Raw genomic sequence first — 24,853 nt, 5'->3', positions numbered from 1 at the left:
CGCCTGCGCGCTGCGGAGAGGGAGATCTCTCGCGAGGAAGGACGCCATTATCGCAGCCGCTCGACAAACACCACGAGAATTCGGCACCGCACACGGTAACCGCGGCGCCCCGCGGCCGGACGGCTGGGGCTGAGCTCCCGGGGGGCCTCACGCCGGGCTTACGGCGCCGGCCCTCGCAGCCTCCCCGCTCCTCACAGCGCCGGCCGAGTCCCCGCCGCCGTGAGGCGGCGGCCGCGGGGAGGGGCCGAGGCGGCGGGGGGGGCCGCGGGGGGGCCGCGGGCTCCCGCCCCCTCCGCCGGGCGGGGCGGGGAGGCGGGGGGCGGCCGGGGCAGGCAGCGGTTTGCCCGTCCCTGACTGGGGTGGTGTTTCCCAGTCGCCTCATATTAGTCACCTATCTGACAACACGCTCCTACTTACCTTTCTTTTTCTTCCCTTTTTTTCTTACATGTCCTTTGGTGCTTTTTAAATTTTTTTTTAATGCTCCTTGTTGAGTGAGAAGCTGCGCACTTAACCAAATACAGTAGTTTTATCCTGCTGTGGGGTATATAGTTTAGTGCCCTCAAGAAAAGATTTTTTTGTTTTTTAAGGAAACAAGCTTGGAGCGATACTATCAACCAAGTGATGGTTTCAGTGAAGCAACTTTCAGATTGCTGTCAAATGATAGTTTGGAGGCATTTTTGCTATTTTTTAAAAAATTCCTTTCTGTGTAAGTTTATCTTAAATATAGTACCCTATTTGTGTCAGACTTTCAAATAGTGAACATAAAACTTGTCTACAGAATCTCGAATACTCAGGCAAGATCTGAAAAAAGTGCTTGTCTTAAACAGTTCCTTTGTGGTGCCTCTTGAAACAATGGATTTATTCTGTTAGGAGGAATTAATGTCTATATTAAAATATCCAAAGAAATTAGCAGAATAACAAGTGCATTCTGAAACTGTATGAGTTGTACTCTGTTCATTAAATGATAATTTTGGCATTAGTTCATCTTTAATATATGAAAARATGGTGATGAAAAGACTAGTTAATTTATTAAGAAGGGTAAAAGATTGAATTTGGACTTGAGAAACATCAACATTCTCTCTGCTTCAGAAGATGAGAATATTTTAAAACTTCTTTCTTTTTTTGTAATTCATCATCTGATTTATAATAACTGCAGCTGGCTTTAATGTCTTAATTATCCAACCATGTTTAAGTTGTTGTGTGGTTACAGGGCAGATCTTAAAATTTAAGATCCTTAAAGGAGTAACTGAGGAACAATGTCAGAAGTACAGCAGTTAAACAWCGAGCAGTAACCGTATGCAGTACTCAACAGTCAGGACAACACCAGCACGTGTTCTGCTGAAGAAGTTTTACGAAGGCTTGTGTTTCTTGCATGTGGTGCCTTTCTYGGCACAGCACGAGGTATATGTTTTATACTGTGTTACTCTGATGAGGTGAAGAAAGATGAGCTATATGTAGCTTCCGTATAACTGGAAGTGATACTTACGGGTTTACCTTGATTGTGTAGTGTTTGGCATGGGGCTCAGACCCATGTTAATTATGTTGTTATACTCACATGTGCAAAGATTTTAGATCATCTCTGCTCTTGATCTTGARCTTTTCCCTAAACTTCTTAAGCTGATTTGTGGTTTGTGCAGGAGGAATACAAATCTCTGCTTTTTCAGAATTTACGTGTCCTCATATCTTTGAAGAATGAATTGAAATTCCTGTGATGATCTTTAGAAAGTAATTGAAGGCTCATTCATTTTAAGAGGAAGAGATGGGCGTTTATCTTTGTGTACTGAAGCTCTGGTCCCAGAGATACGCAGAATCTGTTTACATGAATTGAACAAAACAGCAAAAGAGCTATTTGTAGTAGGAGATGATGCAAATCTAATATTTAGAATTAGAACAACAAAATGTCTATGTATACTGAGTTTCTCMAATAAAATTCTTTTTTATGGATTTGATTTCCTTTAGTTTGGAACTTGGTATTTAGTTGTTAAATACTGAAGTAATTTAAATTGTTTTCTGTTTTATTTCCCCCCCCATTTTCATTAAAAAGCTAAACGGTTTCCTTTTTTTTTTTCTCGAGTAAAAATAAAAGAATAAAATGTTCTTAAAAGTAATGTCAAACACTTCTTTCATTGCAGTTCTAGGATTTTAAAGCTCCTGTTAGGTGCTCAGTTTAGCTTACCATATATGCATATGCATGCTAAGGACATTAAACAAAAGTGCACAAAGAAGATTAACTTCTTAAAATCCTTTGCATTTGGAAACTTTAAATAAAGTAATCTTTGGAGATGTCATCTGTTGGGCAAAATTCTTTTATCTTGGTTCATATGTGTAAAATCCGTACATAGACTGCTTAAGCGAAAAACACATTAAGATCAAATTTTCCTCTGGAAATTTGAATATCTTGTGATGAAGAAAGAATGCATCTCTTGTATCTGTTATGTGAATTGGTAGAAACTATAAAGAAAAACAGCCCCTCTTTCCCTTCGCTGCGTACACACAAATACATCTGTTAAATGCATTTGCTTATCTGTCTCTAGCTTCCTATCAGTATGTATACTCTATAAGTTTAAAGTTGAAATTACCTTATTTTTTTTTTTCCTGAGGGTAAGGGAGAGGAATAGTAAAACAGGACCAGACTGTAATAAGAATTTCAGAATATGAAGACTATTTGATCTGTCTTTTTCTACTTACATGATGCTCTTCAGTTTATTTTCATAAATATTCTTGGTAAGAATTTAAAAATTAGTGGTAGTAACCCTATGTTTTAAAACAATGCTAAAGCATTTTGAAAGCTTGAATGTTTCCTCTTTCTAAATGCTTATAGGAAGTAAATCTATTGAAATGCTTTCRAATAAGCAGATTACTTGTTTCACCGTAGATTTTTATGTTGGCCACTGTGCTTTTTGATAATAGGAGCCTGTAACAACATGTTTTTTTTTCTCTTGAATTGTTGGATCAGAAAATTCTTCTAGTGTGTAGAAGATTAAGAGTGCCCACACTAGAAAATTGGACTGTTACTTTGTTTTGTTGTCAAAGATTGTATTTGAAGTAAGCCAAATAGATAAAAATAAAGCACTTTGCACCAATTTATCTTGACCTTGAGACAAATATATCCAAATCAAGTGTCTGCATAGCTCTATGAAATCTTCATTTCAGAGTCAAGGCAAGCCTGTATATTATTGGTACAAGTACTGGTGCTTGTAATAATACATACTGGTCTTAGGGTGTCTGTCATAGTTCAGACTGAAGAAGCTTTCTAGAGTCTCTAAACACTATAGCAAAATAACTTTACTCCAAAGAGAAATTAAAACTTCATAATAATGTAGACTTCCAGTTTAAGTGTTTTTGCCAGTGAAAGATTTGAGCTAAACAGGATATCTTACAGATACCTGAATGAGGTCAGGTTCAGGGATGTGTCTGATTCCCACAACCTGCTACAATCTTTGCTTTCTGTCTCTGTAGAAGAGTTTTGCCATGATGAATGCATATGAGAGGAAAATWCTGATTCTGGGATAGCATTCTGTGTTCTACCACACAGACCTGGCAAAGGGTATATTGTGGGTGAAAGCCCCATGACAGATGTGATGTMTTGAAGGACTGAGGAGAGAAGTAGTTTGGGACATAGAATAGTTTTGCCAGGTTAAAGTGGCTCCTCAGCAGTGCTGTCCCATTGCAAAATAGCATGGGACAAAATGTTTGGCTCAGCAGTCTCTTCTGGCTGATTCTTCACTGGTGTGGATTTTTATCTAGTGGTTCTAATTCTAGCATAGCATAGCATGTTGTCAGTAATATATAGTCAGGTATGGGAGCTGCATTTGTATTTCCTGTAAGGTGTATATAACTCAAGGGCAGAGCTCCACTATCCAAGACAGAAGGCTTAGTGGTTTTTGCTTTTAACTAGATAGTCAAAGGTGGTTTCTGCAGTGCGTCCTTTTCCAGAAAAATACAAAAGCCTTTTTGTGCATTTAGTGAAGTTTTTGAATGACATTAAATAGAGGGTGTTCTGATTCTTTATGCCCGAAAAATATGGATGCTAATGAACTTGGATAGAGCTGTGTCACAGAAGAGCTGGTATAGTTTGGTCGGAGATGCATGTACTTATTTTTGACCATTGCTGTGAGTTGAGTTTGAAACTCTGAACTTAGTGATGTCATTAAGTATTTAGAACAAATAATATTCTCTAGCCTAAATACAATGTTCTGAAAATGAGTAATTTCCTAWTTTTTTTTAGTGAATTAAAAAGCCCAACTCTTTCTGCCATGACTTAGAGATCTAATTGTTGTCATTCTCAATGCTCTTCCTTTAGAAACGATGACATTGCGTTGCATGCTACGTTATTTTCCATGTCTTTCAGACTTTCTAATAGAACAAAAGGAGGTACTTATTAACCCTCCCTCCCCTCAAATTTCTCTTAATGTGTGTTTGCTGAATTGAGTGAGCTATTAAAATGCATCATACATTTTTTTTTAGCAACACATTTATGAGAAATCGCTTTCTGTTTGCACTAAATTGTAGTTTTTGTTGGTCTGTGAAGTGAAGTAACACTCAGTTTTGCAGAATTAGTAATAAAAGGACCAAAGTTAGGGTTCTAATTCAGTAGTTAAATCTTTTGGGCACAGGTCTTACCTGTGTCACTTTCTTCTGTGTAGTGTGGTTTCTAGCTTATTCCTCATTCAGCCTTTTCTCTAGGTTTCTTTTTAAACCTTGAATCAATGCTGGTGGAAGGATTGAAGAATCATGGGCTCTTCTGGTAATGTAGCTGTTGGCACACGCCTCACTGAGGCAAGAATTGATGCTAAACCTTCATATGGTTTCCAGGACAGTCAGCAAGCCTCAGAGCTACAGTTGCTGTGCTTTTTTCCACTGAAGCAATGATCCACCCCACTAGAAGCAGTATGATTATGGGGGCCTCTGAAAGATGGAATCTGCAGCAAGAATTTCACTTATACTCTTAACACTTGTTTTTTCTTTTGTAAACATTTATTGAGTGGTTGCCTTGAGTGGTTGCTGTTTCTGTGGTTATTTAAAGTATAGCATGCCATCTGTGATACTATTAAACTGCTTAAATTATTCTTTACTAGGGGGGAGAACTTCGTGATACTGAAATTGGACAATGTAATAGAAACCTGGGATTTCAGATGCAGAAATTGAAAACTGTTAATTTCCTTAAAATCCATTTCTTTCTCTGCTTTTGACCTTGGCTGCATACTTTTGGTCTTGCAAAAAGGAAATCAACTTAAAATAACACTGCATATGTTTTCAAAATAACCTATTAAACAGGTGCAGGGTAGCACAGAGAAAATTAGGATATTGAGGGTTGTTTAAAGTGGGAGAGAAACTTCTGGGACGTCTGCTTAATACTGAAACAGTTCATGAAGCTGCTTTTTAAAAAAGACACTAAATGCTTGTATCAGGAATAAATCATAATTCTCTGGAGATACTCAAGGCCAATCTGGATGCAACCCTGTCTAACATGCTGTAGGTGACCCTGCTGAGCAGGAGTGGGGGGGGTTGGACTAGATGATCTCCAGAGGTCCCTTCCAACCTTACTGATTCTATGATTCTATGATAATCCTAAGTGATAAATGTTCAGAAGTTGTCATTTGCTCAGCCAGTTTTAGCAAGCATAATACAGCTGTAATACTCAAAATCTTCCACCTTCTTTCTCTTGATAGCATCTGACAGTTTTATTTTTAGTTGCAACCCTTTAGTTTTGCCATTTTATTCGCGCATTCCAAAGGGACTGTAATACTAAGTTAGCACGTTTTCTGTTGAAGTGCTTCTTATAAACTCCTTGCCATTACTAAATATCTAATAAAAATAATTTAAGGTTTTGATTTGAGTCTGAGAGTGCTTTTTGATTTTCAAGTACTACAAAAAGGAATTTTAAATTTTGATGACCACAGGTCTACGTGAGTCTTGTCTTGTAAATATTTAAATATTTCCATGTTAAAAAGGCCAAACTACGCCTTTTCATGACTATTTGCTCAACACATAGTAATCGCCTTTTTTATTAGGATTTTACTGTATAAGGCTCTTGGTAAGTTGAATTGTAAGTTGAATTTCTGGCCATTTTAATGCTGTTACGACTACTATTTGACTGGTACTATTACTAAAAATATTTATAACCTGTGGACTACTGTTACAGTTGTGGAGTCAGGTGCAACTCTGTCTCCTCTCTGATCTCTCCAGGTCTAGTCCTTGGGAACTGCCAGAATGAAGTTTCACTGCTCTTCCTTGACGTTGGAAAGAAGTCTGAATTTTGAGCTAGCAAATAACATGCAAATAAATTTTACCTAGACTGTTGTACCTAATATGTTTTACTCTGTCATCTTTTGGTGGTTTAGGCAAGATTAGCTTCTTTAGATGGCAGAACAGATTCCTGTTTGCTGAGCTGATTTGCCTTCAGCCCCAAACTATGGTTGTTATCTTCACTGGATAAATATCTTAATTTTAATCCTGTCTTTCAAGGCTTTCTTCTTCTTTGTACTTGATGTACTTCTCTGGCTGCTGCTGTTAGGGAGAGTCCTGTAGGTTGAGTTATCAGGAATCAAATCAAAACCCTCTGAGTCATCAGTTCGGGGGCTTTCCCTTAACAGTCTGTAAGTGTCAAATAATAGCTGGTATCTGAATCTATTACTCTTCTTGTATGTATTCCTTAAAAAAAATCAATTTGAGTTCAGCCAGTAATTATACAGACTATATCTAAAATCCTAGGCCAACACAATATTATTAATTAGAAAACAGCAATAAATGTATTGTGTACAAGCGTAATGAACTTTTTAGCTTTATGGCTTCCAATTATTATGGGAAATTACAGCTGAAAATCCTCAAAGTAATTTTAGTTTGTCATTGAGATTTCGAAAGTTTTTTGATACGAATATTATTTTTCTATAAAAATGAACCCGTGTTCATGAGCCCATAATGCAGATCCCTCTCCTGCAAAGGGGACTGAACAGAAAAAGCCTGTGGGTGTATGTTTGTAATACAAATGTTTGTATTGCTTGCACCCTTCATGCAAGGGGCTGGAAGAGAACAGATTTTCTCTGTCAGCTTCTCAGTTACCTCTGCAGATTCTTTGCAGATCTTTTGAATAGCAGCTGTAAAGCTCATTTTCTTTGTTACGTTGCCCTGCTGTTTGTGGAATTTGCAGTGTGGTGCAAGAACTGAGAGTGACTTGTGCTGAACTGGTACTAGATTGATTTCATAGACTGATGATAYTTCAGCTACAGGTGGTTTTCTGAAATACTGACTTTCCAAAAAGTCTACTGCCCACCTCAGCTTCTCAATAAAGGCCCTGTGAAATGTTTAAAAATTAGTGTTGTTTCTTCTCCAGGTTTGCTCTGTGGGGAAGCCAGACAGATGCTGCACCTTGGGTAGGGTGTGCAGCATTACCTTGGTGGGCCAGWAGCACAAGTGGTACTAGAACTCTTGTTGCTGAAGTCTGTAAGATACCGTACCTAATTTTGCTCTGTATTTGACTGGTGCTGTTTCTCCTGTGTAGTGCTGCTGACTAACTGTCATGTTCTTTTTTTTAATGTGGCTAGCTATACCGGCAGATGAACTATCACTTAGCAGTCTCTAGTGATCTTGCCTGCTTAGTCTAAAGCACAACATTTTAAAGTTCTTTGAGCTCTGCTATGGAGGCAGGAAACAAAGCATTCAGAATTTAAAGATCTAAATGTAATGTTTTGTCTACTCTGTGATCTACTTACATTGCAGTATTAAACTTTAAGCAAAGTTTTGCTCGTTCTCATTTGCCTGATGTTCTGACTAGGCGAGAGCTTCTTGCTGGTTGACAATATGACAGTACATTAGGGTACAGGCATAGTTTTGTTACATTTGTTTTTTGTGTTCCTTCACTAGAAAGAAAGCTGGTATTGTTCTTGATTTTATCAGGAATGACACTTGACTGGTATTATATGAAAACACTYCAGAACACTACATTTACAAGACTGAATTTCTCCGTCTTCCTCAAGACAGTTTCTGGTGTAGAAAGGTCCAGGGGTGCCACCAGCCATCTCTGTGTGAAGATGTAGGCAYGGAAAGTTAGATATGGTGCTTTCAGATACGCTGTGAGTCTGCCATTGTGAAGCTGCCTTTGTTAATCAGAGTACAGTCTACAAACATGCAAGTCATGTTGATAATCTCACCGAAATACATCCATTGCCAACATCTGCAGGATGTTTTGGAGCTTACTGAGGCACAGAGGAAAAATACAGTGTTATGGTTCATGTAAAGAACTAAGATCTGTCTCAAATAATTCTGATTGTGCTAGGCAGTGGTTTGAAATTCCCAAAGTTAGTATGAACAATGAAATACCACAGAAACACAGATGAAGAAACTGGTTATTAGTAGCTGATATTCTTTGGTAGTTGTATTTCTCATTTACATTCATCTTCTGCTTTCTAGTCCAGGAAAATGAGCGTGTGGGTAGCTGTATATATATACATGTACTGGTGCAGGTTGGGGAGAATGCAGCACAGACTAAAATAGTTTCCAATTTCAGATGCAGGCACAGTCATCCAAAGTTAAAAGGACATCTGCACTGGCAATTCCAAAGAACTCCAGCTATGAATGGAAGTTCTGTGAGAAAGGGAGAGACCTTTCATTTAAATAATATGAAACTAATTCTGGAAGTCTGTTCTTTGAATTTAAATACTTGAAACTATTTTTCTGGTGCTGTTATAAAGATTCCCCACGTAGTGGATGAAAGTGATAAAACAACAAGACTTCTGGTTATGTATACTGCATTTACTATTTGGTCAGTTCCTCTTTTGTATTTGCTGGTTTTCAGTCACAAAAGTTGTGCCTAAAGTTAATGACTTGTATCCTATGTAATTTTACATATATACAAGAAAGATGCAGAAAATTGACCTCTGCTTTAGAGCACCTTATGTATATCCAGTCCATGCTTAATGAGTAGTCTCATTAAGTTCAGCAGGATTATATGTCTGCAGTATTAATTTTACAGAATTTGTTTGCAAGTGTATGGCTTAAGCACACGGAAGTGTGCTTGTAATAGATGTTAACATATTTTTCCTCACTCATTTGGGCATAATTATACCAAAGATGTGGCAGTATGGGTGTTTGCACATTGCAGTAACAAGAAGGTCCAGAGAAAGTTTGTACATGAGTTGCTAGTGTGTGCTGCTACACATTGCTTGCTGTTCTTTCTTGTGCTAGAATGTATTAATCTGGTGTGAATACGTGGGAAAATGTGAGTTGTATTTTTGTTCATTGTTGTACATGGTTTAGGGTTGTAGCTAAAGGCAATGTATTAGAATAATTGGTCAAACAAACGCCCCCCCCCCCAGTAAAACTTTGGCTTGTACCAGGTGGAATGCAAAATAATAATAATAATAATAATAATAAAAAGGGGAAATACTTCAAGAAGTAAACCAATAAAACTGAAATAATTATATGAGCTTTCATAGCAATATCTGAGAACTTCTGAATTGCTTTTGTTTTTAAAATGCAAAAAAAGCCTCCTTGCAGTAAAGAGACTTGCAAGATTTTGTACTCTAAAGAAATTTTTAATGTCCTCTATTCTGTTTCCTCTTTTTTTCATGTTGCTATCTGTATTTTACAGCTTTGTATTGGAGTCCATCAGCATAGCATCTCTGTTAACGTATTTATTTCATATATCTATCTCCAAAATGTTAGGGTCAGTGTTTTTTTTTTTTTGGGGGGGGGGGGTCCATAAACTGAGTAACCATTAACCATAAACTGAGTAACCATAATTCCATAAACAATTATGGAGTTAACTTAAAACACAATGGTTTTATTTCCATTTTGAGGGAGAATGAGAGTAAGGCTAAAAGCTAAGGAGATGCCAAAAAAGATTAGAATTTTCTTCTTGGGTTTTAACAGTAATAAAGAAGTGCAAAAGAGGATTTTTTTAAAAATTGGAAATATTTTTCAATTTCATATTCTGACAAACTGTAGATTCAGTGCATTGCAGCATAAAGGAGGCTGGTAGCTCTTGTATTTACACTGTATTTAACACTGCATGGTATTACATTGTTAGGTTTTATTATGTTATTCTTCGTGTGTTACAGTGTATTAGCATATGCAGTGATGTGTTTTGTTAGGGAATTGTTCATTAGTTTAGGAACGTCCTGTTCCAGCTGCCAACACAAGCACTATCTTAGAGAAAGAGGCAGGCTTTGGGATTAAACAAATTTTCTAAGTCATTGAGCAAGACTTCAGAGCATCGTTAGGTTCAGGACCTGCTAATACCTGTGAATAAATGTATCAAAATATATGAACTTTTCCCAGTTCTTTCCATGGGCTTACTCATAGAGATTGTTTCTGGGAAGGCACTGCAGACTTGGCAGTGCAGGAAATCTGTTGCCAAGTAAGTTAGGGTTTTAACCTGGCAATAGTGRTGGTTCTTTGCTGGACTCTCACATGAAAAAAATTTGTTTTGTACTTGGAGTGCCTTTTTGCTTGTTGTACATAATTTGCTTCCAAAGTGGATTAAACTGCATTGCACAAAGGCATTCTTGCTGTGGATTATGCTTCTCAGTAAAGAGACTGAAAGCTCAGTGGTCCTTGTGGGCTGTTTCACTGTATAGACAAGTAGTCTGGGAAGTTGAACTGACTTAACTAAAGCAGTAGTTAATGAGCATTATATCCTCTATGGAACCTCACTTTCAGAGAGATGGTGATCTTTATACTATAATCCCTTTACAGCATAAGGTCATTTTACTTCTGAATGAAGTTGTCCTCAAATAGGATTAATTCCCTTGTATGTGTACATAAAACATTCTTATCGTTAGGTTTGCCTTTGTAGTCTAGTTGTTTCGGTATTTTGGAAAACTTTTGTAAGTGTCAGCAAATCCTAGCTCTTTGCAAGATAAGGACCTTTGTAGCATTCAGGGTAGATACTAGAATCAGAAAAAGGGGTTGATTTGGCTCACAGTAGATTGTAAAGAAGAATATGTATTTTAAAACAGAAATCACATTTGAAAAATGTACTTAATTATTCATTTAAAGGAAAAATGCAATAAAGAAAAGGGAAAACATTAAAGCCTTTTGGAGTAGGGCTTTTATATACATACATATATACATATATATATATATAGAGAGAGAGAGAGAGAGAGAGCTAGGACTAAGAAATACTAGCCAGGGGAATGATTAGCTGCTCAAATAGGAGAAGCTCAAGTAAACACTCTAAATGGCCTAGAGCTTTGAAAAATATTTTTAAAATATTATGTTTTCCTCATCATTTAGTATGAGAGAGAAGGTTCATTTTTGTGTGTGTATATGTTAACAAGCATTAGATGGTTTTGGTTATATATTTTGAGATGATGTCCTRTGATTTTTAAAAGCCTATCAGATATTTCATTATTTCAGTTTGTTTACATGGGCATACTCAGAACAGTTAATCTAAATTGTTTTAAAACAGATTAATTAAATTGCATTGAACTTGTATGTGGAAATTAATTTAGAAATTCAGGTAACCTTAATTTAATTTTGTCTACTTGCTTACAAATGTTAATTTATTTAATTGACAAGGAGTACTTTATTTGTACGTTAAGTGTATCAGTTCTAAGAGAAAGCATTGACAGATGTATTTAGTGCACTTTATCTAATCTGCTTTAAATTCTGTACCTTTAGTTTTTTCTAAGTTTTTCTGAGTGTTCTAGTGCTACAGCCTCATCTCCACAAGTGGTTGTAGGAATGTGCTAGACATTTTAGTTGCCCTTTTAGGTGCTTTTTTTTTTCTGATTAAGAAGAACCAATAATAATGAGAAGTCTTTGTCTTCAGTTTAAACTCATAATACATAAATAAATATTTTTAGTTTATGATGGCTGATGAAATAAGTTGTATTAATTGCTGGAAGATTTACTTCCAAGTCTACTGTTCCTTATCGATGTTTGTTGTCTCTTTGAACCTTAGGACCATTTTCTCAAATTTTGGAAAAGTATTTTTCCTTTGAGAGTTAAGAAGGCAACTAGTGCAGTATGTGCGCTCTGTATTATTATTTCCATTATTCACTGTGATTAAAATTTGTTTTTTTTAGTATCAATTTATACTGGTTTCTAAAGCATAAATGGGTTTCTGATGGCATATTAGGTAAGGCTTTCCAGAGCAGGGTGTGGCTCAGGTTGGGGAACCAGTGGACTGTAGAAGAGCTGCTCTGGGGCCTGACTTCGTGCCTGCTGTCAGAGCTGGGAAGACTTCCTGACCCAGGAGGTAGGAGGTGTTAGAAACCTTTGAAGTGAATGAGGCTTGAAGGGACACAGGGCTGAAGTGTGAATGGAGGTGGGTGAAAATCCCTCTGGTACAGAGCCACATCTTAATCTGTTTTTCAGATCTTTTTATCTCTGTTTTGGATAAGAGTTGAAGGAATCTCGTCTAACCTTAAAAACAAACAAACAAAAAACTCCAGAAGTGATGAGTGCAGTAAGATCCACTTAAATAGCTCAGCAGGAGCCAGTTTGAGCTTGGCCGGCCAAAGCTTCCTGTAGTTTATGTATTATTTGAGGTRTTTTCTGTTGTCTGGTTCATGATCTCTTCCCATACTCCTCCTCCCAGATAATGGCAAGTTGACTATAAAATATTGCTCTGTCARTCCAATGTCCGAACACTGGCTAGGGAACAAGAGTGGGCACGTTTCATATATGGAAGTTGTCTATTCCTGTTGTAGTTTCTTCTTCTTTTTTTCTTTACTTACAGCTTAGTATTTGTGCCAGGTACTATTTCAACATTGACTTCTTAATGCCAATGTGTGTGTATATATATATGTGTGTATATATATATATATATATTTAATTTAGAGGTAATGAGGACTAGGTTTTCAGCCAAAAGAAAGAAGGGGGAGGGGAGGCTGGGAACATGAGGCAAATTTCAAAGGAAGTGTTTACCCTGAGGAAATGTTGGTAAATACCTCATTGAGTACAGTATTAGGAAAACATGTTGGAAGAGTTACTATTCTGAATTTGTTGGCTGAAGCTTTTCAAAGGTGATAAACTAATACAATTCTAACTTCAGTCCTGTTACCTTTCATAGGACTTTTACTGTTGGTTCTGAAAGCAAGGTTGGGCCACTGCAAGAATTTGCTACCATGAAATTCTGAATTTGGAGGAATATATTCTTTAAACTGTAATAGCCATTGTAGTCGAAGTACCTAATGTAACTCCTTCGGGTATTTTTCTTAAACCGCACRTTTATCATTAACAGGAGATACATACATTTTTTCCCCCTTATGTTTTGATACAGGAGCCCACAGAGTCTGGTGACGGCGGAAGTGTATTTTGTTCTGCTTATTGAGAACGTGTTCTGTCCTGATCTGGGCTAATTGCCTATGAGCAGTTTGTGACTTACTAATAAAATTTAAGTGAAAATAAATACTGATGTTTGGAAGACATATTGCTGCATATGTGTAATAGCTGTTCTGCCAGTCATAGTTTGGCCCTTGTTTAAAGCTCTTATGTGGTAGAATATCTGAGGACTTTTTCTTCCTGATCTACACTTGAATACCTTCATACTATCACCCAAGATGTTTGAGGTGGAGACGTAGGTCAGATGTTGGAAATTATTTTTCATTTGTGTTGAAGAAAACTTAATTCATTTCAATAACTTGTTACAATAAACGAATGTTGGAAGGCTAAATATATGAATAAGACAAATTATTAAAATGAGCTTAAATGCATTACAAATCCCTTGGAAATGATTTATGAAATACTGGTGTATTGTGGCTATAATTGGTTAGAATGTGACAAGTAAATTACGAATGAAGTTTAGCATTGTGTAAATTGACAAAGTTTTAAAAGTTAAATCTTGTTCTGGTTTGTTCCCTTTTAATCTTTGGAGTGGAGGATGTCTTCCTTGAAGTTGAGGGCAGGGTTCTCTAATATTACTTGCAGTATGTGACATTATGAAACAGTAACTCTAGCACAGCTGTTTTATTATGTTATGACTGGCTGGTTACCAGGATTTCTCAGAAATGGCAAATATAATTTGCCAAATTGGCATCCATGTTCGCTAATGTATTGCCAGTTTTCTTGGGCGTGCTGCCTCAGTCTGTGTAGTCCCAACAGTTTTCACCATGCTCAGAGTTTCAAATGACTCGATATTGGCAGCACTGTTATTTGGAGTAAACAACTGTGATATTGTGCGGTGTCCTCCTTGGGRGGCGGTTACGATACTGGCTCTCACAACACACGGCTCCTGCTGCGGCTGATCTTGGCGGTCTTTGGTGTGCTCTATCGCATGCTTGAAAAAATTTGCACTCCACCTGTCTGGTTTAATGGTTTTCCTGTATTTAAGTGGCAGAAGGAAAGAGGAAAATCCTTATGCATAGTTGGATTTGATTCCGTGTCAATGTTAAGGGATGAATTACCATTTCCATTGGTAAACCTCAGATTCTCTCTTTAGTATTTTTTTCGCTTCAGGTTTAAAAAACAGCAACTAATCTTTGCCATTCAATGTCTGTCTTTCTGTGAACTGTGGGAAAGTGCAGCTATGATTGGTACCCATAATTATGATTCAGTTTCACAGGCTAAAGGCTCCTCTTAATAAACTACTAAAYAACCTTGGCAGAGAATTCCAGGGGAGCAGGGCTGAGAAATATTTGGCTTTAAGRTCAGGACCATAGTCTGAAAATAGGTTCATCAGAGCTGGGCTGTAGAAAAAACAGGCAGGTTCAGTAGCCAAGAAAAATTTACTAAATTTTGCTCCAAATCTGGTTGTAATTTGTTACAGAAATGCTCATTAGTCTCACAGAATGTTTATGAAGATTTTAGAGGCCTGTTAAAATTCGTATGTGGGAGGATCTTGTGTTCATATACATCTGTACAGATAGCAGTAATTTCAAAGCCAGTGCGGTTTGGGAGCTTCGTATGCTATTGCAATGTCAAGCCTAAATACTAAAGTATGATCACTTCCAAGAGCTAAGTAATCTGTAAATTAAAAGTCTGCAATTTAGGAATGGCCTTGTATACTTTTAAATCTTAAAATCAATTTAAAGTATTTTCTTTATACTGATRAGGTGCCACGTGTCTGAAGCTAAATGCTTTCTTTATCCATTGGAAAAATGCAGAAAGTTTGAGCAAGGAAAGTTGCACTGTTGTCTTAGTCCTAATATAGAAAGATCACTCGGGATGATGCAGGTGGTTCGGTCCTTGCCTCTTTGGAGCAAGTACCAAATACAGTAGCAGAAAATACTGCTGGATGTTCACATCTGTATGGTGTTCACTTCTGCTAGGAGTTAGATTGCAATTTACTGTAACTCTCACAAAGATAATTTCCTAGAATCTTGTTTAGATAATTGCAACTCTGGATTGCTGCTGATTTGTCTTGGATTTGAATTGATGACCAGCATATACTGAGTATCGTTCTATCTGTTGCTACCAGTCTGTCTGAATAGTATCTCCTTTTATAAAGGAGGTGCATTAAAAATCAAATGCAATATTGATATATCAATTGTACCTTTATTAACATTCTTCTTGATGCTGTTTTTCAGGATTGGATGACTTGCAGATTTACGTATTTGGGGGCCTTCAGTGGTGTTTGACCGGATATTGCTGCCTGGTTCTGAATGATGTCAGAACAGGATTTGGCAGATGTCGTTCAGATTGCAGTTGAAGACTTGAATCCAGATAACCCAGGTACAGTAGAGATGGTAGTGATGACATAAAAAGAGCACTCACAGTATGGCCCATTAAAATGGGGGAAATCACTGTTAAGCTTTTTGTAGAAATATGAAGTGCTGCTGCAAAATTTTTCTTCTCCAAGGTTGACTCATTCAAGTTATACCAAATTTCAATAACTTTACTTTTATATCTTCAGTACTTTTTAAATCATTTTTTTCTTGATTTTGTTTAAAAGGCTTTATTCTGTCTGTTTTTGTGCAGCGGTTCTGAAAATCTGTATTAAAATATGGTCTCTAGCAAGCTTTTGGTTTTGTTCAGATCAAATACCTGCTTTAGACTTTCCCTCAAATATGAACTGTGAGCCATCTATTAGAAATCATTGTTTTACTGGTAAAACATTTTTTSTTATACATTATTAAAATTCCTTGTATGTATAATGAAATGACAGTAAAATTGAAAATCATTTCTGAAGGAAAATACTGTGTTTTCCCTTGCTTAAATGTTGATGTACTAAAGGAAAATGTCCATGTTAAAATCGGCTATAGACTTTGATCCTACACTGCCATGTATATRTGAATAAGCATAGGATAAAAAAACAGGAACTGCAGAATACTGAAAATATAAACACATATCAAAACTTCTTTTATTCTGATACAGAACAAAAAGCAATTCTTTCAGAAATGTTCCTGAAGAGATGGCGGAGAAACTGAGACCCATCTATCTCAGGCTAACCAGTAATTTGATGGTGAGGACTGTCACCTGTGAATGGTTTGCTTGATTTGATAAAGGATTTTGAAAACCTGGTCAGATTTCAGCTGTGAGGTTGTTCAGGGTCCTACCTCTTGATTTTACCAGCAACACCTTTAATTTCTAACATCAGTTCACTTTTGTTACTGTTTCTTCAAAATGTTTGCCTTTAGATGAAAGGCTGTTACAGCCTGTAGGCATGGAGATATGAGTGTTTATTTTGGAAAATTGCAGGATTTTTTTCATCTATGCTGGCAGAAAATTCCCCATCCTTAACCTGGTTAGAGTGGATCAAATCCTGTATTCTTACAAAATTTTATTAGTGTGATTTATCATTTTGCATAAGCGTTGAGGCTTCAGTGAGAGAGAGAAGAGCTGCCTCAAGTTTACAGAAGGGAAGGTAAAGGAAAGGAAAAGGGAGGCTGTCAAAGCAGAACAGCTGATGTGGCAACTCTGTTACCTCTTGGTAATTTCCTAGTAGATAAATCCAAGCCAGTGACATCCAGCCAGTTTTACATCTTCAGTGCAGTCTTAGATTTGGGTAAACATGTCTTGAGAAGAGGTGAATTGTTGTCATATTATTAAGAAAAACACAAGTCAGTATAAATGCATGCAGAYAATAAGTTAACTAGACTCCCTTTTTAAGTGTCTGTTTAATGTGTTTTTGAATCTTGCCCTCTTTTGTTATAGAGTATGACCATGCTTATTTTTATTTGCAGTTGTGTTGGAAAATCATGAAGTGACAGATGAAGATGTAGAGCCTGCTCTGAAACGTCAGCGTATAGAAATTAACTGCCAGGATCCATCTATTAAGGTTACGATAATTCCTTTTTCTATTTTTATTCATAATGCCAATTCAATTATCTTTATTTGGGGAAAAATATTAAAAGCAAATGCTGCTTAAAAAGAAAAAAAAAATCCCAAGGTTTAAACACAACACTGGAATTATTCTTACCTCTCTTGTAAACATGTGTAATCATTTTTCTGGATGAACTTTTAAATCCTGATGATTTAATCTTCTAGTGCAAAATCAGCAGACAAACCTTAATATACAATATAAAATTTAATTCAAAAATATATTCCGTGGCTCAAATGCCACATCTTTTTTGAGAAAGTGAATAAACTTGATCTAAAAAATAAACTTGAGCTTATCTGTTTTACAATATGCAATTACTCCCAGCATGTTTTAAGTTACTATTTTAAACTAATAACATTCTCTTTGTGGTTACTGAGTTCAGGCTCAGTAGCTCAGGCTTTTCTATGCTTACAGAATTTACTGTTGCCACTAGTGTGTTTAAGTAATGTTTTTGTCTTGCGACATAAACATATGAGTAGTATTTTACTGCCATGCACATTTATTTAGTATGTAATTCTGTATTCTTGAAATTGTCACAAAACCGGAAGCTCTGTATTGAGAGAGCACTGGGCCAGCAGCACTGTAAAACAGCTTTGTAACGTGTGTAAATTCTAGCTGTAGCCGCAAGATGGCATGGTTGCTGTTTGTAAAGAAGAATATGTGTTTACCACTACCCTTTAATGGTCTGTTTTCCCCTATAAAAACCCACTTAGAATGCACTTTTTTTTTTAATAGAATTGCTTAGGAAAACATTTTATTTATTTGCTTTTCTTGATTTGCTTTTCAGAAGAAAACTAAAGTGAGCATTATTTATTGTATCTGAATTTATTTATGTTGATATAATTTCTACTGCAATCATTTGAATTTATCTATTCGGGCATGAAAATATGTTATTTAACTTTATCCAGCAGGATGCTTTCATGGATTTATAATACTTTTGTTTTTAAATATATTGAATGAAAGGTTTTGGCATGTCATTTTAAATTATTTTGTGTTGTATGAAATCATACTAACAAAGTGCTTAGGTGAAAATGTGTTTGGCTTGAATGCTTTTGGCTCCTAAATAAAGGACTAGAAGAATCTGAGAATGCTAAAATGCTCCAGGATGTCATCAGTTTTGTACGTGGATGAATTTTGTTACAAGGCACATTGCTAGTACCTTTAGAATTGTTCTCCAGTCACATTTATCTGGGGCTTGCTTATGTATATGTTGCTGGAGATAAATGCAAAAGTCTTTAAAAACAGTTTCTTTTATGCTCTCCCTTTTCTAGTCATTCCTGTATTCCATTAACCAGACAATATGCCTGCGATTGGATAGCATTGAGGCGAAGTTGCTGGCACTAGAGGCTACCTGTAAATCACTGGAAGAGAAGTTGGACCTTGTCATGAACAAACAGCATAGCCCTATCCAAGTCCCCATGGTGGCAGGTTCTCCTCTTGGCGCTACACAGACGTGCAATAAAGTACGATGGTAAGAAAAGAACAGATTACTCACCAGTGTGCTTTTTAAAATAACCTGGGTCCATTTCTCTGGCATCATCAAGCTCTGCAGTTTTTTGTATAGCTGTGAGGAGCTTGGTATGCTGTTTAAGCATGTAGAATTAATTTATCTTTAAGGTAAGCTTTGTGCCAGTTTCATGATGTTAATTCTAGTTAGAATCAGACTAAACACGTCATACTGGTCCATGGACAGCTTGCAACTATTTCCACATTTCTGTTTTGACTTAAACCAGACTGATTCATCCTTCCTTTGGAAAAGTCACATTAATTATTTTAGACAGGTTTTTTAGACTTGCTTTCCTTTTATTTATATGGCTGTTTGAGTTAATGATTTTATAACTCCATTTCTTCATCCCTCTAATTATTTCTCAGTTTTATCAAAAAGTATAATAGAGTTTTAGTTTTATGTGCTTGTTTTCTGTAATCTCTCAGCAGAATAATTATCTGTTTATTTCTGGATTAGAGGTTGGAGATGGAAAAGATCTATTAAATAATCTAATCCACTCGATGCAAAAGCTGATTTGATCTGTAAGACCTTCATGTACATCTTGTCTAATAAGACTTGAAATATCTTAACTCTTGATGTGTCTGTCATTTTACCATGTAGATTATTCTAGCCTAAGGAATATGTTTTTTCAAGAGGGATTTTTTTGTCTAAGAACATTTTGCTCAATTCATATTTTTATTAACCTTTTCCTAGGCATGCTTCTCTAAATAAATTCCTTTTAATTCTGCATTATGACAATGTAATGTTCATATATAGCCTGCACATGTCATACCGTTCTAGTCAAGACATGCTGACTTAATTTATCTCTGGTCAGTCAGTTTCTCTAGTTTCTGGTCTTTTTCATCATTCTCTCTGGACTTTAATACCTGAATGTTATTCTAAATATATTTCTGATATGTTATACTCAGTATACTATTCCAGGTGCATTGGAGCTATATAGAAAAAATTACTTCCTTGCTTTATGTTGTAGGGCACATCCATGTGAGGTAAGAAAATGAAAACGAACCACAAATATTGCCTTTTTCTACAGGGCCACTACTTGCTGTCGTGTATCTTTTCATTTTAGTATTGCCACTTTTATAATAGGTATACAGAATGYATCTCAAATTTATAACTGCATTTTATTATGATATCTTTCAGTTCATGCAGTTATGAAAGAATGGAATATGATCTTACTACTATAAAAAATTCAAAGTTGAAGATTTTACAGTAAGAAGGATCCAGCAGGCTCATGTAGCTGTATCTGTTGCACAGTGCAAACTGTCACTGCACTGTTGTTCATTCAGTGTGATTCCTTCTAAAAATTAGATTATATTAATTAAAAGTATACCTAATTTGTATTTAAAAAACCTGAAATGATAYACAACTGAATATATGTTGTTCTCTTTTAAAAGTTTCAATTGTCCTTTTTATTGTTTAAATTTGAGTAGCGTCTGTTCCTTTTAAGTCACCTAACAGGTTAGGAATGGTAGGCACTTCCTACCTTTACAAAACAAATTTCTCTTTCTAGATTTTCAGATGCAATATTTAGACTCCGGTTCAAGCTTCTTGTGTTGGCCTTTATTCTTCTCCTGGTAATGATCATCCAAATTAAATAATATAATATTATGAATTAAAGCAGTGAATGCTTTCCTCTTTTAATAGATTTTACTATTTTGAGTTTTTTATGGGATTCGTGTCAGACCTGAGATTGAGGATTTTTTTTTTCCAGTGGCCATCAGAAATGTGTGTGGTAATGGTGAGCTTGGTTTCATCTTTTGTTTTACTGTCTTACGATGATTGCTTCTCAGACAGTCTGAGCATAATTTAGATAGAAGTCTTGAAGACTTCAGGTTCTCTGCACCATTCATATGTGTTGTTATAAAGTTATATGTTATCAAGTACATCTTGCCAGTGAATCACTRAGGGTTTTTTTCTTGCAATATATGGCTTACACAACTCAAAATAAAACAGTTGTGTATTTCCAGATGGTATGTGTGTTTAACTTACAGATCCTTTTGGCATAATAACACTTGAATTTCACAGTGATARACTGTATCATTAAATTTGCTGGCTCTCTAACATAAAAACTTTTTTTAGTGGTTGATTACTTCTAATTAAAAACCTACCTTGAATGTTCTGTTGTATCAGTCCTCTATTTGTGTTCTTTCTTCCTGCCCTTAAATCGCAGATGTCTGTGGAGAACTRCCAGCTTAAGTTAGTATTTTGGATAGTAAACATACTCTGCACCTGAATGAGATTCTTCAACCCCCTTCTCCTGCTCCTGCCACTACAGTAACACCAGCCTTACTGCTCTAAACAAAAAGAGGCAGGTCAACCAGATGGTGCTACTTGTCAGCAAAGCATACTTTTCATTCTTTTTTCAGTAAATAATGTTTATCATCTCTTCCCTTCCACGCTACTCTGAATTTTGTTTACTCTTTTTTGGGTAATTTAGTTACTTCCATTAATCTGGTTCAAATTGAATGTTATCAAAACTCATGTTAGAGCACTACACATGGTAAAGTATATAAAGTGTACATTAGAAATTCATGCAGGTCAGTTTAATTGTTCTGTCGTATCAGTACTTTTTAAAATAAATGAGTTCCCTAGGACATGCCAGTTCCAAATGTGACTAGGCTATCACGTGATGAGAATGAGGAAACCTGGACGCAGAAGCCTTTTCCTGTGTCATCTTGTGCCAGAATTGTATAGTTATAGTGTACCAGGCAAATTCACAGCTGGGCATTATGGCCTGCCATGGGTATGATGTGGAACGTTTTGCTGTGTACTGCATTGTATGTTGGCTGTTTGTAAGATGGAGTGGTAAAATATAATCTGTCCGCATAGTTGCGTTATGGAGGCAAGGATCTCACTTTGGTAATAATTGTCAGATTTAAATTCAATGCTAAATTCTTTTCTAGTAAATTTAACATGTTGATTTATTAGGATAACACATACTTATTTGTGTGCCAAACTGTTGTTTCCAAGTTTTAAAAATTCCTATTAGGGAAATGAAGCAGAAGTTTGAAGGAGACTTGCAATAAATCAGGAACCACCCCATGTTATTAGCTCCCAGGACAGAAATGCAGTGCATTTCAGAGTCTCATTCTGCTTTCTGTCTCTGTATTAAACACACAAGAAATGATATGTGCGGAAGTCTTCCAACATCCTTTCCTATGTATGTGAAGGCTTGCTGATGTTTCCTGGAAAACTACAAAACGTTGAATTTAGAAGTTACRGTATTGCCTGCTGCTGCTGTTATTTTGAGTAAGCGCATCTTCCTGAAAGCGGGATTGTGTTCTCAGGATTCGTTTGCTCCTCTTGTTGGCTCTCATCTGCAGTTAYGGTACTTTGTTATACAGCAACGCGTTGCAGGTGTGGGAGCAAATAAAGGGTTTGTGGTCCTGTGTAATGAGTAACTTGTATAAACAGTTGAGATACTGAGGAAAAATAGGCTAACTTTTAGTTCTCTAAGAGAGACGTTTAAGCTACAGCAAAAACTAACAGGAGGAAACTTCGGAGAGGAAGTCTTCCAGAATCTGAGAGATGTGAACTGTTTGGGAGGAGGGGGCAGAAATGATGGGTGTCAGAGAAGACTGAGAGTTGTAGCTGTTGTATTTCAGTAAGTTGTTCTATGAATAACAAATACTAAACAAGCCTGTTTTCCTATAGGCTTTTGTCCTGTGTTCTCCATCTTTTCTCTGGATGAACCCCRTGTTCTCTGTATGATCTATGGCACCCCCCACTGTAGCATTTTTGAAATCTTCCATGTTATTCCCATGATCTCCTGCCTTGTCTCCCACTCCTTCCTGATGTTGCCTCAGCTCTAAACTGTACAACTAGTGCCATTTTGTCCCAGATCACYGTTTTTGGATATCTAACTAGTTGAGAGATATTATGGATAGTTACTAGTCTGGGTGCTGGCATGTGCTACTGCTATAGCTAGCTGCTAGGGGGTAATAGATGAAGACTTACTGGCTTTCTGTTAGTGGGGTGTTGAATGTGAGTTTGTCTTAACCCCAGCCTCAGATTTTAATGAAGTTAAAAGATATTTTGTGTCTTTCAAGCCTCTTTTTGTCATGTTTGGTTGTAAAAGCTCAGCAGTTCCCAAAATTACTAGTTGGGTTTGGAGAAATGGCATAATTGTGTAGTCTCATTTTCTTTGGAAACAAAACTAAAACAGAGTTTTAGAAAATATCTTCTCAATGTTCAATGGCTGTTGCTTAAAAATATGTGGTTGTCGGGATTATCCACAAAGCCATAGTGTTAATACACAGGGGTTTTTGTTTCTTTTATTTGGAGGAAAGTGTGTCAGAGGGTTTCAAAACTGGTAGGATGGGAGGAAAGAGAACCTTAGTTTGCACAGAATTGTGTTGAACTCTGGAGCTTTAAAATAGCCAAGAACAGTAGCATAAAATTTAGTAAATTAGTAATGGGAGTATGTGTAGTGTTCCAGTGGTCTAAGTCTTCTCTGGCTTTGTTCAGTATTAATCCTGCTTTTCTATCCAGGATGTGATTGTCTCTTCCTCYGTCTTCAACATTTCCTGGCAATATGACTAGTTAAAAAAAACTTACTTCTCTTTATGAGGTACTATGCTTGTCAAAAATTCCAGTAGCTGCTGAAAAGTTTCTTGGATAGCATAACTACTACAACAGCTGATGGCCTGTCAGTATGGCAGGCTCAAGTGTTAAGTTTGGAATTTAGGATGTGCCCAGATGATAACATATATAAATCGACAAACCTATTGTATGACAGTGCAACTAAAATCACATCTATTCACTTTTTAAAGAATATATTTCATCTGAAAGATACTGGTTCAGAAATAGCGTTACTTTTTTCAAACGTGCTTCCGTTAACCAGTTTAACTGGTTAAGCCRCAGTGTAAATGATTCAGTTTGATTGCTTCAGATGTTGTGGTTTCACCTAACTCTCCTTTATTTGTTTCTCCAGATGTTTTCTGTAAATGTTAAATTGTATAAATCTGCTATCTATCTTTAAGGATATTATTTTGGAAATTTTTGTCGGGATAATTGGTGTAACTGGAAGAAAACAGCTTTTGAAATGTGTTAATTCTGGAGAGGATTTGAATTTAAAATTGGTATTTTCTTCACACTTAATCGTAAGTCGAGTTTTTCTTCTGTTCAGATATCTTTCTTTGAACCTTTGTTTTTGTGAGGTATACTGGCCTCACACATCAAATTCGTTACCATATGCATTTGTGGCTAACTGGTCGAGTATGCTGATCATTAAGTGTAAAGACAGAATTTCATGTATTTTTGTCTTTAGGGGAAACTGGAGAGTTAAATGGAATGGCAAATYAAATGCACTTAATTATTGCTCAAAGACCTGGTATAGTATTCTTGAACAAGATTTGCTCATGTTAGTGGTCTGGAGATTAGCTTGTTAAAAAGGAGCTGCTGCAGTTAGTTTATGGTGTTAGTAGGTTAATTCAGCTTTTTCTAGAAAACAACATTTGTCATTTTTGTTTTGACATAAGCGTTTTAAGATACAAAATAAGACAATTTTACTACCAGAGGGGATGTACAAAATTGCTTTATTTTTGTCGGTGTAGATAGTTAATATGTTTTATCGTTAACATTAATCAATAGAGTGTGCTAAGTGTTGATCAACAAAATTTTTCTGCCTTGTCTGCACTATGGCAGAATTTGGCAAGTTTTTTGGCTACAGATTTCTCAAGTTCAAGACATGTATATCTAGTGTGTGACTGTTTGTTTACAAGTTGTTTTTTGTTCAAGTAATACAGATTTTTAAAGGGAGATGATTTTAAATGAAGCTGTAAAACAATGCAAAAAAAAAAAAAATTATAGGATAGCTGTTCTGGGTTTAGCTGAACTATTGTCCCAGCATGGAGTCCTTTAGAAAGGAGAAAAAGGAAAAGTAAGTGTATGTGAAAACATTTGCAAGAAACCTAATCAAGCTATTGGTATAAAAGACAAATTATACCTAGAATCATAAGGAAAGATAATTACTTTTTTTCCTGTGAATTACAAACCCCTTAACCAACCTATTTTCATCTTATCAGGTGTTGAATAGCTTTTTCATTTTTGTTGTGCTTCTATCATAAGGACTTTTATTGATTATAATAAACTATCCTAATATATGAATCCAGGCTTTTGAAAAGAAATGTAATTCTTTG

General features: G+C 36.2%; 1 protein-coding gene across 4 annotated transcripts in view; it reads left to right on the top strand.

The window, feature by feature from the left end:
* BANP (BTG3 associated nuclear protein) overlaps positions 1-24,853 on the top strand; it is a 166,458-nt gene continuing 141,605 nt past the window's right edge. For all 4 annotated transcript variants that reach the window (XR_014896494.1, XR_014896495.1, XM_085310139.1 and 1 more), the window contains exons 1-4: positions 1-95; positions 15,474-15,618; positions 17,070-17,164; positions 18,478-18,677. Coding sequence is in view for 2 of the 4 variants with exons in the window: in XM_085310139.1 (XP_085166265.1) it covers positions 15,549-15,618; positions 17,070-17,164; positions 18,478-18,677 (365 nt within the window). In the remaining 2 variants the exon portion in view is untranslated. The remainder of the gene's footprint in view (positions 96-15,473; positions 15,619-17,069; positions 17,165-18,477; positions 18,678-24,853) is intronic.

This window comes from Rhea americana, unplaced genomic scaffold (genome assembly GCF_003343005.1).
Source record: "Rhea americana isolate MKP2758 unplaced genomic scaffold, rheAme1 scaffold_311, whole genome shotgun sequence".
NCBI classification, from domain to species: Eukaryota; Metazoa; Chordata; class Aves; order Rheiformes; family Rheidae; genus Rhea; species Rhea americana.
Note: the sequence above shows the minus strand (reverse complement) of the source record. Positions and strands in the feature narration are given on the sequence as shown.